This window comes from Indicator indicator, chromosome 22 (assembly GCF_027791375.1).
Source record: "Indicator indicator isolate 239-I01 chromosome 22, UM_Iind_1.1, whole genome shotgun sequence".
NCBI lineage: Eukaryota > Metazoa > Chordata > Aves > Piciformes > Indicatoridae > Indicator > Indicator indicator.
In genome coordinates, this window is record NC_072031.1 from 13,642,393 (window position 1) to 13,654,228 (window position 11,836).

At 51.5% G+C, this 11,836-nt stretch overlaps 1 protein-coding gene across 1 annotated transcript; it reads left to right on the forward strand.

Moving 5' to 3' along the window:
* Positions 1–312: 312 nt before the first annotated feature.
* Positions 313–9,502, forward strand: AP5Z1 (adaptor related protein complex 5 subunit zeta 1). Its single transcript, XM_054391059.1, has 17 exons — positions 313–353; positions 579–716; positions 1,106–1,292; positions 2,357–2,501; positions 3,525–3,637; positions 4,141–4,309; positions 4,707–4,847; positions 5,268–5,305; positions 5,384–5,546; positions 5,800–5,978; positions 6,455–6,597; positions 7,106–7,255; positions 7,468–7,579; positions 7,985–8,082; positions 8,357–8,489; positions 8,653–8,867; positions 9,185–9,502. The coding sequence occupies exons 1-17, from the start codon at positions 313–315 to the stop codon at positions 9,447–9,449; spliced, it is 2,430 nt and encodes an 809-aa protein (XP_054247034.1). The 3' UTR covers positions 9,450–9,502.
* The last annotated feature ends 2,334 nt before the right edge of the window (positions 9,503–11,836 follow it).

The following is an 11,836-nucleotide window of genomic DNA, read 5'->3' on the forward strand; positions in this document are numbered from 1 at the left end:
CTCCATGCTCTGTGGGATGGCATCAGGGACAAGCTTCACTGCGAACTCCTGAATAACAGCAGCACTGTCTTGAAATAATCCATGGAGATGATTTTGTCATTATCCCTTCTTCCCTGCTCTCTGAGGGCATCGGGCCCGGTTTCCCTAGGGCTGGGAGCGACCACGCCCCAGCTTTCCCGGAACTTCGCCTCTAGGCGGAACCTTCGTGCAGCAGCGGCCGCGTCCCCCCGGAGCTGGCCATGCCGGACCGCCCGCCCCTGGGGGGCCGCTTTGGCCGCGGACCCAGGCGGGCGGAGCAGCGGAGCGTTCGGCATGTTCACGGCGGCGGCCGAAAGCTTCCTCAAGCAGGCGAGGTAGGGAAGGGGTGCTGCCATCCCGGGGTGGATGCTGAGGGGCCGGGGGAGGACGACAGAGCACCGTTAGGGCAGGTCGGGGTCCCGTCGGAAGTACCGCGCCTGGGGCTGGCAGGGCCACGGCGCTGCTCCACGGGAGTGGGGAGTTTGGGGGGGAAGATGCAACCCCCAGGGTTTCTAAAGAGGGGCCGTGGCCGGGGTCCCGACGGCCGCTTCCCCCGGCAGGGAGATCCAAGAGGAAGAGCTGCGGAGATTCGCGTCCCGCGTCGCCTCCCTCCTGCAGGGCCCGGAGCTGGGCCCCGAGGCCGTGGACTGTCTCCAGAGGCTGCACCTCACCATCGCTGCCACCAAATACCCCCGCAGGTGAGTAGCTTGGTGTCTTTGATGTGCACAAAGAGCAAAGCATCACTTTCATGAAGGGGGTGGAATTGTTACAAAAAAACCCAAAACAAACAAACAAAAACCCAAACAAACAAAAAACCTGATTTGAAAACACTGAGTTCTAGATAAATATAAAATATCTCTTTGGTTTTTTTTTTCTTTCTTTCTTACTTTCCTACCCCCTTTTGCAGTAAAAGTTACAGATGTTTGTGTTACTGAGTGCCTTTTCAAGCTGGGCTAAGAAACAAAACTCAGAAGTGAAGGTGCTAAAATGGCATTAGCATCAAGGGAGGCCATCCCAAGAATATACAGGAAATAAATGTCTAAATCGTTTCTTGCCTTGTGGTGATTCTTTCCTGTGACTCTTGCAGGCTAGATGGCAAGTTTGTGGAACTGTTGCAGACAGTGCTGTGTTCATCCAAGTGCCCTGAGCAGATTCAGGTGTTATGTGCTGCCATCCTGAGGGAGATGTCACCTTGTAATGATCTGATCCTCTCCTGTGATGAGATTCAAGATACAAAGCTCTTGAGCTTGGTATCCTCCATCCTTTTGGCTCAGGTAAACGATCTGCCAAGTCCAAAATCTTCCCCTGTCAATATGGATTTGTTTTCTGATTGTTCCCTGTTCGCTGAGCTCAAGGAGCATGAAAATCAATTGAAAGTATGTAGGAAAAAGTAGAAGCATTTCTGTGTTCATTTAAGGAGCCTAATTATTTTGCTTCAAGTAGGAAAGAAACAACAACTTTTTGTATGTGTGGTGTTTGATAACAATGGCTGCTTAAAACTGATGTACAGAGACTGAGGACATCAAGCAGGCTTGTAACTAACTGGAAGCAAAAAGGAGTGACTTAGTGCTAGCTGCTATAACAGACATCAAGCCAGGACTGCTTGAACTTGTAGAGCAAAAGGTTTGAGAATTTATTGCTGCTACTTTTTGATTTTATGATGCTGGCTTTCATGCTTAAATGTTAAAAAAAAAAATGTATATATAAAAAAAGAAATAGAACCTATAAACCATGTAGTGCTATAAATATGGATGGCACTTCAAAGATCTAGATTCTCCATGGAGGAAACATGAGAACCTTCTTGGTTTGATTGCTGCCCACAGTAACTGCTCTCTGAGGAATAAGCTGGATTTTTTTTTTTCACTACTCTTACTTCCAAAAGAGGAAGCTGCATTACTTTCCATATTGTGAGGCTGTGGACTAAGCAGAGAGTCCTAGAACATGTTACAACAGTTTGTTTTCTGTTCATAAATTTCTAATTTAACAATTGAGCTAGCAGGCTGACCACATGGGGAGCAGTTAGTGCCAGCACTCTCTGCTCTACATTTGATGGATCACGGTGTTTAATTTGAAGACATCCACTGCAGTTGTTAATTTCCACTTCAGAGGTTGTTAATTTCCACTTCAGATGATGCTTGTCCACAAACCTGTTGTTCCATCTGCCCTCCTGGGATCTGTGAATTCCTGTTGCAAATCTCTGTAGAATCAGCCTGTGTTGTGAAGTGGTTTTTGATGTTTGACATGGTTATTGATGCCTGATGGAAGAGTTTGTGTGGTACTGGTCTCTAGCACTAGTCAAAGATTATCTGACTAGCTTTACCTGTGCTTTATCTTTAAGGGAAACAAGAAGGGTGAAGTGGCTGCTGTGGGGCAACGTATTGTAAAAGTCCTTGAAAGAAGACTGCCTGAGGGTCAGAGTGCTCGGTACATTCTTCCTGTCCTGTCAAATGTCATCAGTCTTTCACCAGAATCTCTAACTGAAGGTAAATGGATAGGAAGGCTTGAGATTACCTTCTTCCTTTGATCTGTGTAGTGATCAGAAGGCTTTGGCTAGGAGTAGAACTTGGAAACTGCTGTGAAAAGTGACATTTCTGCCACAAGGAAAGTGGACTTATTAGGCAAGATATTTTCCAGCACTGAAAAACAGGACTGGGCCTTTAGCTGCTTTGGCCCTTTCCAGTGTCCACAGCCTCTGTTCTGTATAGATCTGTGTCAGGGTAACATGTACTAGGTCTCCAGATGCAGTAGGGATGTGAAGTTGTAGCTACCCTGCAGAGCAAACAAAGTGAGAGACAGAAACAGAGAGACGTGCTTGTGTAACTGTTCAGAAGAGCCACAAAAACAACTAGAGGTACTCTTCATGAGAGAGGCAGGACTGATAAATAAACCACAGGAGGCATTCCAGGCTTAAAATGGTGAGGGGTTGTGAGCAAGAGCCTGTTTTGGGGAGTTCCCTGTGAGGTTTGTGTGTACCACGCACTGCAGGCCAGACAAAGCCTTGGGGAGGATGCTGGGCCAGGGTGTATGGGCTGGCTGAGCAGGCAGGATTACCTGCCTTAGCCTCTGCATGTCCTCTGCAAGGGATTTATGCCTTTGTCTGCAGAGCTGAAGCCAGCCACTGCCTGAGTGTACCTTCATTCTAATAGCAGCTGTGGACGGAAACAAAGGAACAAGTACCTCTTGACTCTACTCATACCAAAAGTCCTTGGTTCCACCACTCACTTCCTGACTTTTTGTCTGAGGAAACAGGCAAAACAATAATTAAACTGACCCAGTGGCTGCGAGTGAGCAAAGGACACAGAAGTCTGAAATGAGTGTGGGCAATCCTGGACCTGCAGTAGTATGAGGAGGAGTATAGGGCATCCACCTCGGTGTGGTAATTGCTGTGTCAGAGAGACTGATCTAGGCTGGAGGAGAAGCACAGCCACTGAGGGGTAGCAGGGCTGTGTTGCAGAGGCTGCTTCTCTGCCCAATCTGGCAATAACCCTGTGACTTCTCTTGTACAGAACAGGTCAATGTAGTCAGTAAAAAGATGACAGACTGGCTGAGGTATGCGAGTACTCAGCAAGGAGTGGCTCAGCCCTCTGGAGGCTTCTTCTCCAGTCCCAGAACCAAGCAGGTAAGTGCTAGGTTGCCATGGTCATCTTGTGGTGCATTTGTTAGTTGCCTGCTGGTTTGGGTTCCCACAATCAGTGTCTTTTGGGAGATGGTGACCTAGAAGCGCTGTTGTTTCTTGTCCCTTTTTGTGATATAGATCACAAGATATAGAGGAAAGCAAAGTAGGGGGATTCATAGCTCCAAGATTTAGGAGTTCTGCTGTAGAGCCAGGACTTTGATCCTTGAAGTAGCCTTGAGGGGAGAGTCTTCTAGTCACCATGTATCTTGGAATAAAAGCTAATTGGAAGTGAGGCCTTTATCAGAGAGGGGGAGAGTTTGGAATGTTTCAGCTGGAGAAGAGAGTCCAACAGAGCTGGGCTTTCCCTTTCTGGGTAACTGCCCCCCTGCTGCCCCCACAGGAGGTACAAATGAGGGCTACTTGTCTCTGTGGGCACAATGGAGTTTTCCCTACCTTCTCATGTGGGCTTTCCCTGGGAATCTGACCTGCTGCATCTTTTCTCGCAGCCTGGACCTGTCACAGAGGTGGATGGTGCCATTGCCACAGACTTCTTCACAGTGCTGTCAGTGGGTCAGTACCACACACAAGACCAGTGGCTCAACGTCCAAGCCTTCTCCATGCTGCGAAACTGGCTGCTGTGCTATGGGGACAGGGGTTTGAAGACACCCAATGCAGGTATGAGTGGAAGGGCTACAGGCCAGCATGGGTTGTACATGCTCAGAAATGATGAGGTGGCTGCACCAACAGCTCAGCAAGTGCAGGAATATGGGCAGGAATTCACAGGTCTGGGGCTAGGAGCCAGGGAACTTTGGGGAAGGAGTATTACAAACCGACCCAGCTGATCCTTACTAACACTTCCACAAGCAGTTGGTTGTTCAGGGAGTCTCTGGTTTCAAACAAACCCCCATGGGCCTCTGAGAAAAAAGCCCTGGGTGCTGGGGTCCCTTCTCCCCCAGCCTCCTTTTGTTTGCAGTGCAGCTGGGGGCAGACAGCTCCCTTGCTGTCGTTGGGCAGCTGTGTGGGTTAGGTTGCCCACGATGAGAACTGATACATGGTAACCTTTGTTCTGTAGATGACAGATCAGGAATGGACAAGTCTGTTATGTCCACAGTCTCAACTCTGCCCACATCCAGTCGCCTGCTTCCCCCAAAGGAGCGTCTGCGGGAGAAAGCCTTCGAGTACTGCCAGCGGCTGGTGGAGCAGAGCCACCGGCGTGAGTCTTACCTTGAACCCTCCTTGCAGCTCTCTTGGTACTGCTCTTGAAAATGTTCCTGGTTCACTGCCTCTCTGGGCTGGGATCTCACTCCCTGGAGTCTGCAGTCAGGTTCTAGGTGTGGAACGTGTGGAACAGCTGCTGGTGCACATCATCGATCAGCCCTGAACTGAGATGCTGGAAGAGGTTGGGGTTGGACTGGATGATCTCTCGAGGTCCCTTCCAGCCCCTGACATTCTGTGATTCTGTGATTTGAAGGCAATGGCCATGTTTTGCCTTCTGTCCTTGACTGAAAGGGGAAAGCTGTGGAACTTGCGTCTCGTTAACCCACCTGTCCTGAACTCTGAGTTAGAGCTTAAACTGACAGCCTGATGTTCCTGTTTGGTCTCAGATTTTAACTTGGACTCTTTTCTTTGACAGGACCCCTGAAGAAAGACGATGCAGACCTACAGAAAGCTGTAAGTACACAGAAGTTATGCTGAAGCTCTGAGCATTGTGGCTTTCCCCCACCCCAATCTGACTCTGCTGTCTTGCAGTGTCTCATTGAAGCAGTGACAATCATGGACATCATCTGCAAACAAGACTCCTCCTATGTGTACCGTGCAGCCTCCTTCCTGAAAGTCCTGCATGGCAGAATCTGTGGGGATGCTGCTTATGCCAGGGCACTGCTGCCCATTGCCCAGTTCTTCCTGAACCACAGTAAGTCATCATCTCTTACCCCCCTGTCCACCATCGAGTCTTGCATACTCTCTGCACAGCCCTTTTCTCCTGGCAGTTTGCTAGCTGCCAGAGCTGGTAATTGGCTGTACTCTGGGATAGATGATCCCACTCCAGGAGACCCAGAGGCTGTGCTCTTTAGAAAAACATAACCCAGGTTTGACTTACCCCCTGGAGCCCTCGTTGGCAGAGCTGCTGGGTGGGGTGTGCTCAGCAGCATGCTGTGTCTTCCCAGGCAAAGTGGCAGCTGTGGACTCTGATGCAATCTACAGACACTTACTCACTGATATCCCTGCTCAGCTCTTCCACAACGCGTCGCTGGCCTTTGAGTTTGTCCGGTTCTGCAAAGACAACAGCCAGCTCTTCACTGAGACCTCCAGTGTATTCAGGCAGAGCTTCCCAAATCTCTTCAAGGTACACCATGCTGGAGCAGCTCAGGAGAGAACCTGCTGCATGTTCCTTTCTGTGCCCCAGAACTTTCTCTTTACACCCTAAAGCCCTTTATGTGCCTCTGTGGCAGTGCTAGGGAGAGCACGAGCAAGAACTGTTAGAAAAGCAAGTGTGAGTTTGAGGAGGAAAGAGGGTTCTGGGACTGATTAGCACTGCCAGTGTTGCTGCCAGTGGGTTGGGACAGAGTGAACACAGGACACAGCACTTTGTTTCTGAAAAACTAATAAGTCACTTCTTGCCAGCCACTGACCCAGCTGCCAGATGCCTGTGTTGAGCTTCCAGCAGCCTCCTAGGTTTTGACCAAACCCTCAGACCTCTCTGGTTTGGCTTTTCAGAAGTGATTTTCCCTTCCACATGCCTTTTGTTCACAGTGTGAGAACTGTCTGGGGGTGTGGTGGAGTAGCAGGGATATTGCAGCAGTCTGTGCTTGTTCCTTGCAGTTCCTAGCGTGGAACAGCCCACCCCTCATCTCTGAGTTTGTGGACCTTCTCCCATTTCTGCTGCATGCAGACACAGCCATTGAGATCTTCCATTTGCTTCTTGACCTACCCTGTTTGACAGCAGCTCTGGACGTGCAGCTGAGGTAATGCTATCTTCTCTTCCCTGTTTCTTCCCTGCTCTTACCCAGCTTTTCTGGTTTTGTTCTCCTGGAGGCATGCAGAGGTTTCTTCCTGAGGTCATTAGGAACTGTGAGTCTCCAGGATGATAGGATAGGACAGGGACTAGCTCTCACTGCTGTACCTTCTCTTCCTTGTCTTCCCTGACATGAGCAGCTCTCTCTGGAGTGCTTAGAAAAGAGAGTCATCCTAAAGGCAAGATGTTGGTGGGCTTCAATGACTAAGGGATACAGAGCACCATTTTCTCCTTTCCCAGGAGTGACACAGAAAAAATTATGGAGCTATTGCCTGAGGCTGAGGGGTCTGAGCTCATAATTTTCTGTCATCCTGATTCTTTGGCTTTCAGAGGGCCTGGATTAGACCAATTTGCTGTCCCTGTTTGCATGGAAAGGGAGTTATTCCATTGTCCAGGATTCCAGCTCTGCCCTGGCTCATTCTCATAATGCAGCTCATTCTGTGTGTGCCTTCTGCCAGGTCAGCTGCTCTTCCTACCTCTGAGAAGGCTGCCAGTGACCCAGCTGTGAAGCCAACCACCTGTCTGGAAGCCTTTCGCCATCCCCTCTACAGGAGCATGTTCCAGTATCTTCTCTGTGCCAAGTCTACCTCAGAGGATGCCCCAGAGAGGTAGGAAGCTGCTGTAGGAGACTGCCACAAGGGTTTGGTTCAGCCATCCAGCTCTGGGATGCAGCACTGGGATTGCAGGGGAAGGTGTAGCTGCTCTCTTCCCTGTGTTAGCTTTTGCCAAGTGCTCAGAGGCCTTGTGTGGGAATAGGGATGGGCAGCCAGGAAAGTAGCTGGGAACAGGCCCTCAGCAGTAACTTTTCTGTTGCCCACAGACTGATTCCACTTCGGCAGCTGCTGGGATCCCTGGCCAGCAGCCCAAGGGTCGTGCAGTGTGCAGAGACTGTCCCTGTCTTACTGGAGCTCTTTTTCAGGGTGGTGGCAGAGGTAGGCCCTTGCTGGAGAGTTTGGCTCCCAGTCATACCATGGGGATGTCTTGTTAAGTGAAGAGCAGTTACAAAAGCAAAACTGTTAAGATATTACAGCTTCAACAGATGGGGGCATGAGGGGAGGGTGGGGTGGTCTAATACTGGCATGAACCAGTACTGAGCTGGCTACTTCATCCAGAGAAGCAGAAAAGCTCCCTGGTGCAGTGTTGGGCTTCACAGTGTTCTCTCAGCCAGCTGTAAAGGAGGTGGTCGAGAGCAGAATGAGCACCTGGTACCTGCTGTGTGCACTGCTGCCCTCCTGCTAGGTGAAGCTGTGTCTGTGACAGCTGTTTCACCTGGCTGGTTAGTTGGGTTTGGGCTGCTGGCAGCCACTGGTATTGCTGAAACAAGAGCTCTCTTTCAGTTTGCAGATGGGCCACTGATAAACCAGCTGGTGGTGCTGCTGCTGCAGAGGAGTGACCAGCTCTATGAGATCCCAGCATTCAAAGATGATGTGTACAGGTGAGATGGGACAGGAGGCCCAGCCAAGCTCACAGCTCTTCTGCTGGTTGCAGCCTGGCAGCCCAGGGCAGCCCAGCAGCCTTTTCACTTGTGGGGCCCAGTCCCTGCTGTGACACACTTTTGGGGGGTGCAAAACAGAGATTGCATCTCCAGCCCTGTGGGAAGCATCCTGAGTGTACAACAGCTGTGCCAACGGGTGGGTGCTGCCACCACCTCCTTAGCGTGGTGATGGCCACCTTGCCTGTGGTGTGAGCTCTGCTCATTTTTCCTCCAGGGTGCTGAGCTCACAGCTGGTGACGCTCTGCAGGTTGCACCCTGCGCTCATCGTGGAGCTATCCACAGAGATTCTGGAGTTCTCAGGAGCAGTCAGCAACATCCAGAACAAGGAGGTCATCTTCACCCATGTGGTAAGTAGGGTCTGCCTGCTTCTGCCACATGTTGCTCCAACTGTGGACTCATCTGTTGGTTCCCTTTCCTCCTCTCCTCTGCTAGCATTAGCTGTCCTGATGCGCTGCTCCCTAGAAATGGCTCGGTTTCTCTTCACCCTGAGCACCTCTGCCTTCCCTTCAGGTCTGGGCAGTTGGAGAGTACCTGTCAGTGTGCTACGACAGGCGCTGCAGCGTGGAGCAGATCCTGAGGTTCTTTGAGACGCTGGAGGCTGTGCTGTTCGAGGTCACCCAGCTCCGGCCGCTGCCCTCCACCCCTGGCTACGCGCCCCGGGCCATCAGCGTCCTCATGGCCACCTTGACCAAGCTGGCAGCTCGTAGCCAGGACTTGATCCCCAGGTCAGGAGAGACAGCAGGAAAGGGCAAAGGGCTGACATTTACAGATGTTGTAGGTCCAGACAGATGTTTGCTGGCATTAAATAACCAAGGTTGGCAACTGGTGGAACCTGAAACTGAAACAGGACAGAGGAAGCAAGCTGTGGAGGAGCACGGTTTGGGGAAGTGGGACTCAGCTGCTCACTAATGTTCTGTGCGGGAGGAGAAGGGGGTGGGTAGATTTGGTGTCACCTACAACAGAGTCATTTGGAGCACACAGGCTGAAGGAGTGACCATGCAGAGGTTTTGCCAGGTGATTCCTGTGTCCTTCTCTCCTGCAGAGTGTCCATGTTCCTGTCCAAGATGAGGACCTTTGTGCAGAGCCCTGCTGTCACCTCTGTGTACCGAGAAGAGGACCTTGAGGAGATCCTTATCCGAGCCACTGAACTCCTGAACCTGCTGAAAATGCCCAGCGTGGCTCAGTTTGTGTTCACACCACCTGTGGCCAGCACACGGTTTCAGAGGGAGGTGAATGACTCCCTCCCTTGTGCCCTCAGGATAGTCACCCGGCTCCTGGAGCCGACTCCTGGCTTCATGCCAGGGTGAGGACATGAGCTTGCTGAGAGGCTCCAGCCTCTGTGGTAACTCACTGGACCCTGCTGACACTCAAGGCCAAGGCCCTGCTCTGGGAATGGGGAACAAATGCTTGTGGATGAAACTGAGAACAGGAATAAGCAGAGCTGAGGCTGCTCTTCTGTGTGAGGCTGTTTGTATTTTCTGTCTCCTAAGCTTGTCTTGCAAGTATGGATTGGAAATCCCAGTGGATTTGTGGGAATATGGCAGGAGAGTGGAGGCATGTGTTTAGTAGCCTGCCAGCACACCATGCCCCTTTGGAGATGTGCTTCTTCCCTCCTCTGACTTTTCTCCTTCCCGTCTCCCCTCCCAACACCCTGGCCTTGCACCTGCTGGTTTCATTGCCTCTCCTTGCAGCAGATCAGCCAAGCAAAGGCCTGTGTGAGGTGGAGAAAGCAGAAGTGACTCCATTAAGTCTGCTGCAAGCCCTCACTGCTCTTCTGTCTTACTATCAGGGCGAACATGTCAAGATCCAAGAGACAGCTACCAGCTAGGAGCTTAGAGAGATTTATTGATCCACTTTATTGTTGACACTAAGAGCATTTCTCAATATACATCATCCTGGTGTCAGACAGGAGCCATACTGTGTTCTGTGCCCACTGGAGAAGTTTGTACACATTGGAGCTGTACAGTATTAACAAGTGGGGGGAGTGAATATGTCCTGCTCCTTCCAGCAAGCCCTCATGCATACTAGCAAAGAGTTTATTTACAGTCTGTTTCAATACCTGACTGCACTGTGAGCAACACACAACTCTGGGGCTGTTTCACACCTGCAGGGGTTCCTGGAGGGCTAAGCTCAGTGGAGAGTAGAGAGAGCTGCATTGGTGCTGCTGGAACTTGCTAGGGTGCAGCCCCAGTCCTGTCTAGTGCAAACTAAGCCTCCCCCAAGCCCTGGCTCCCAGGCTGAGGGGAGTAAGAAGTACATGCAGTTTTCCCAAGAGCTCTAGGCAGCCCATTTCCTGCCCTACAAGCCTGCTGAGCTCCATAGATGAGAGGCCAGTATACCTGCTTGCTTCAAAGTCAAGTGAATCACCAGGAGCCTTGTGGGGCCCTGAGCCTTTGCTCACCTGCCTGGAATGGCTGAGTCAGTGGCAGGAGGGATGTTTTCTTCCCAGTCCCTGCTGGGGCAGCACCCCAGGCCAGTTGGTATGAGCATGGCCTAGCAGAGAAGCAAGGCACTAGTGTCTGGGTGAAGTTGCTTTGTCCATCTTGCAGGCCAGGCTGCATTCAAATCCAGTAGTGGAGTGTTTCCCCTTGGGCGGATTGCTCTGACATCTCTTCTGCCAAGTGCAAGACTAAGCACAGGAACCAAAACTCCAGCAAGGTTTACTGAAGGCCAGCCCTGTCAGGCATCCTGTTTTTAGCATCAAAATCCTCAGCTTGCTGTTGCTGTGAGATGCCTTGTGAATGATTTGCTGCTGGAGCCCAGGCTGTACTGGTTTAAGTGCAGGGGGGGATGTAGGGGTTTGCAGCAGGCTCTTTTAATAGGGTTCAGCTAAACCAGGTCTCTGGATCTGTCTATATGTGGAAATCAGGTCGGGTTTATCCCGTTCACGTTGCTAAAACAGGGAGGACTTGGCAGTCAGGTCGTGTGTGCATGGGATCCATCAGCCACATGGTGGAGCTGCCACTCCAGCAGAGCCGTTCCTGGGACATTCAAGAGTGACCTTCCAAAGGGAACCTCTGCTGCCTGTCATCACCCGTGGGCATGTCAGCAGCATGCATTTCTGAGACGCTCCGAGATGGGCAGGAAATGGGATGGCTTTGCAAAGCTGTATGGAGAGTACCAGGACACAGTGCCAAGATGTCCTTCATCTGCCTGGGCTAGTGTCAGCCACACCTGGGGTCTGGCCCCACACATTGCCAAGGCTTGCTCAGGTGCCTGGTGGCACAAACCCACCATTCCCAGCTTGCAGAGACCAGGAGCAGGCACAGAAGCACTAACCTGGCTGTAGCCCCTTGGAGAGGGCAACAGCTCCTGTGTGGGGGAAATTCTGAATGCCCTGAGCTGCTGGGTCAGTCCTGGGAGCCCTCTGCCAGGATCGTGGTGCAAGAGCCAAGCAATAAATCTGCTGCATGAGCAAAGGTGACAGCGTCCTTTGCTTCAAGGGGGCTCTCCCCAAGACTCACAGGGAACTGCTGGTGGTGTCAGCCCTTTGCTGTAGCTGCTTCCCCTCCCGAAGCAGGGCTGAGGGCAGTGTGAGTGCAGCTCAGCAGCAGAAAGGCACCTGACTGAGGGTATGGCACCAGGGAACTTAACTCCTAGCAATGCATCCTGCTTGGAATCCTGCCTGTAGGTGCTGACTTCACCCCCAGAGCGGAGCACCATTTTCCAGCCTGATGTGCCAGCACCTCAGGTG

Bases quoted from the DNA above. Each gene is read 5' to 3' on its own strand.
- AP5Z1 (XM_054391059.1), top strand. From the start codon at position 313: ATGTTCACGGCGGCGGCCGAAAGCTTCCTCAAGCAGGCGAG. The intron at 6,598-7,105 runs GTAATGCTATCT...GCCTTCTGCCAG, and splicing joins GCTCTGGACGTGCAGCTGAG to GTCAGCTGCTCTTCCTACCT. The intron at 8,083-8,356 runs GTGAGATGGGAC...TTTTTCCTCCAG, and splicing joins TTCAAAGATGATGTGTACAG to GGTGCTGAGCTCACAGCTGG.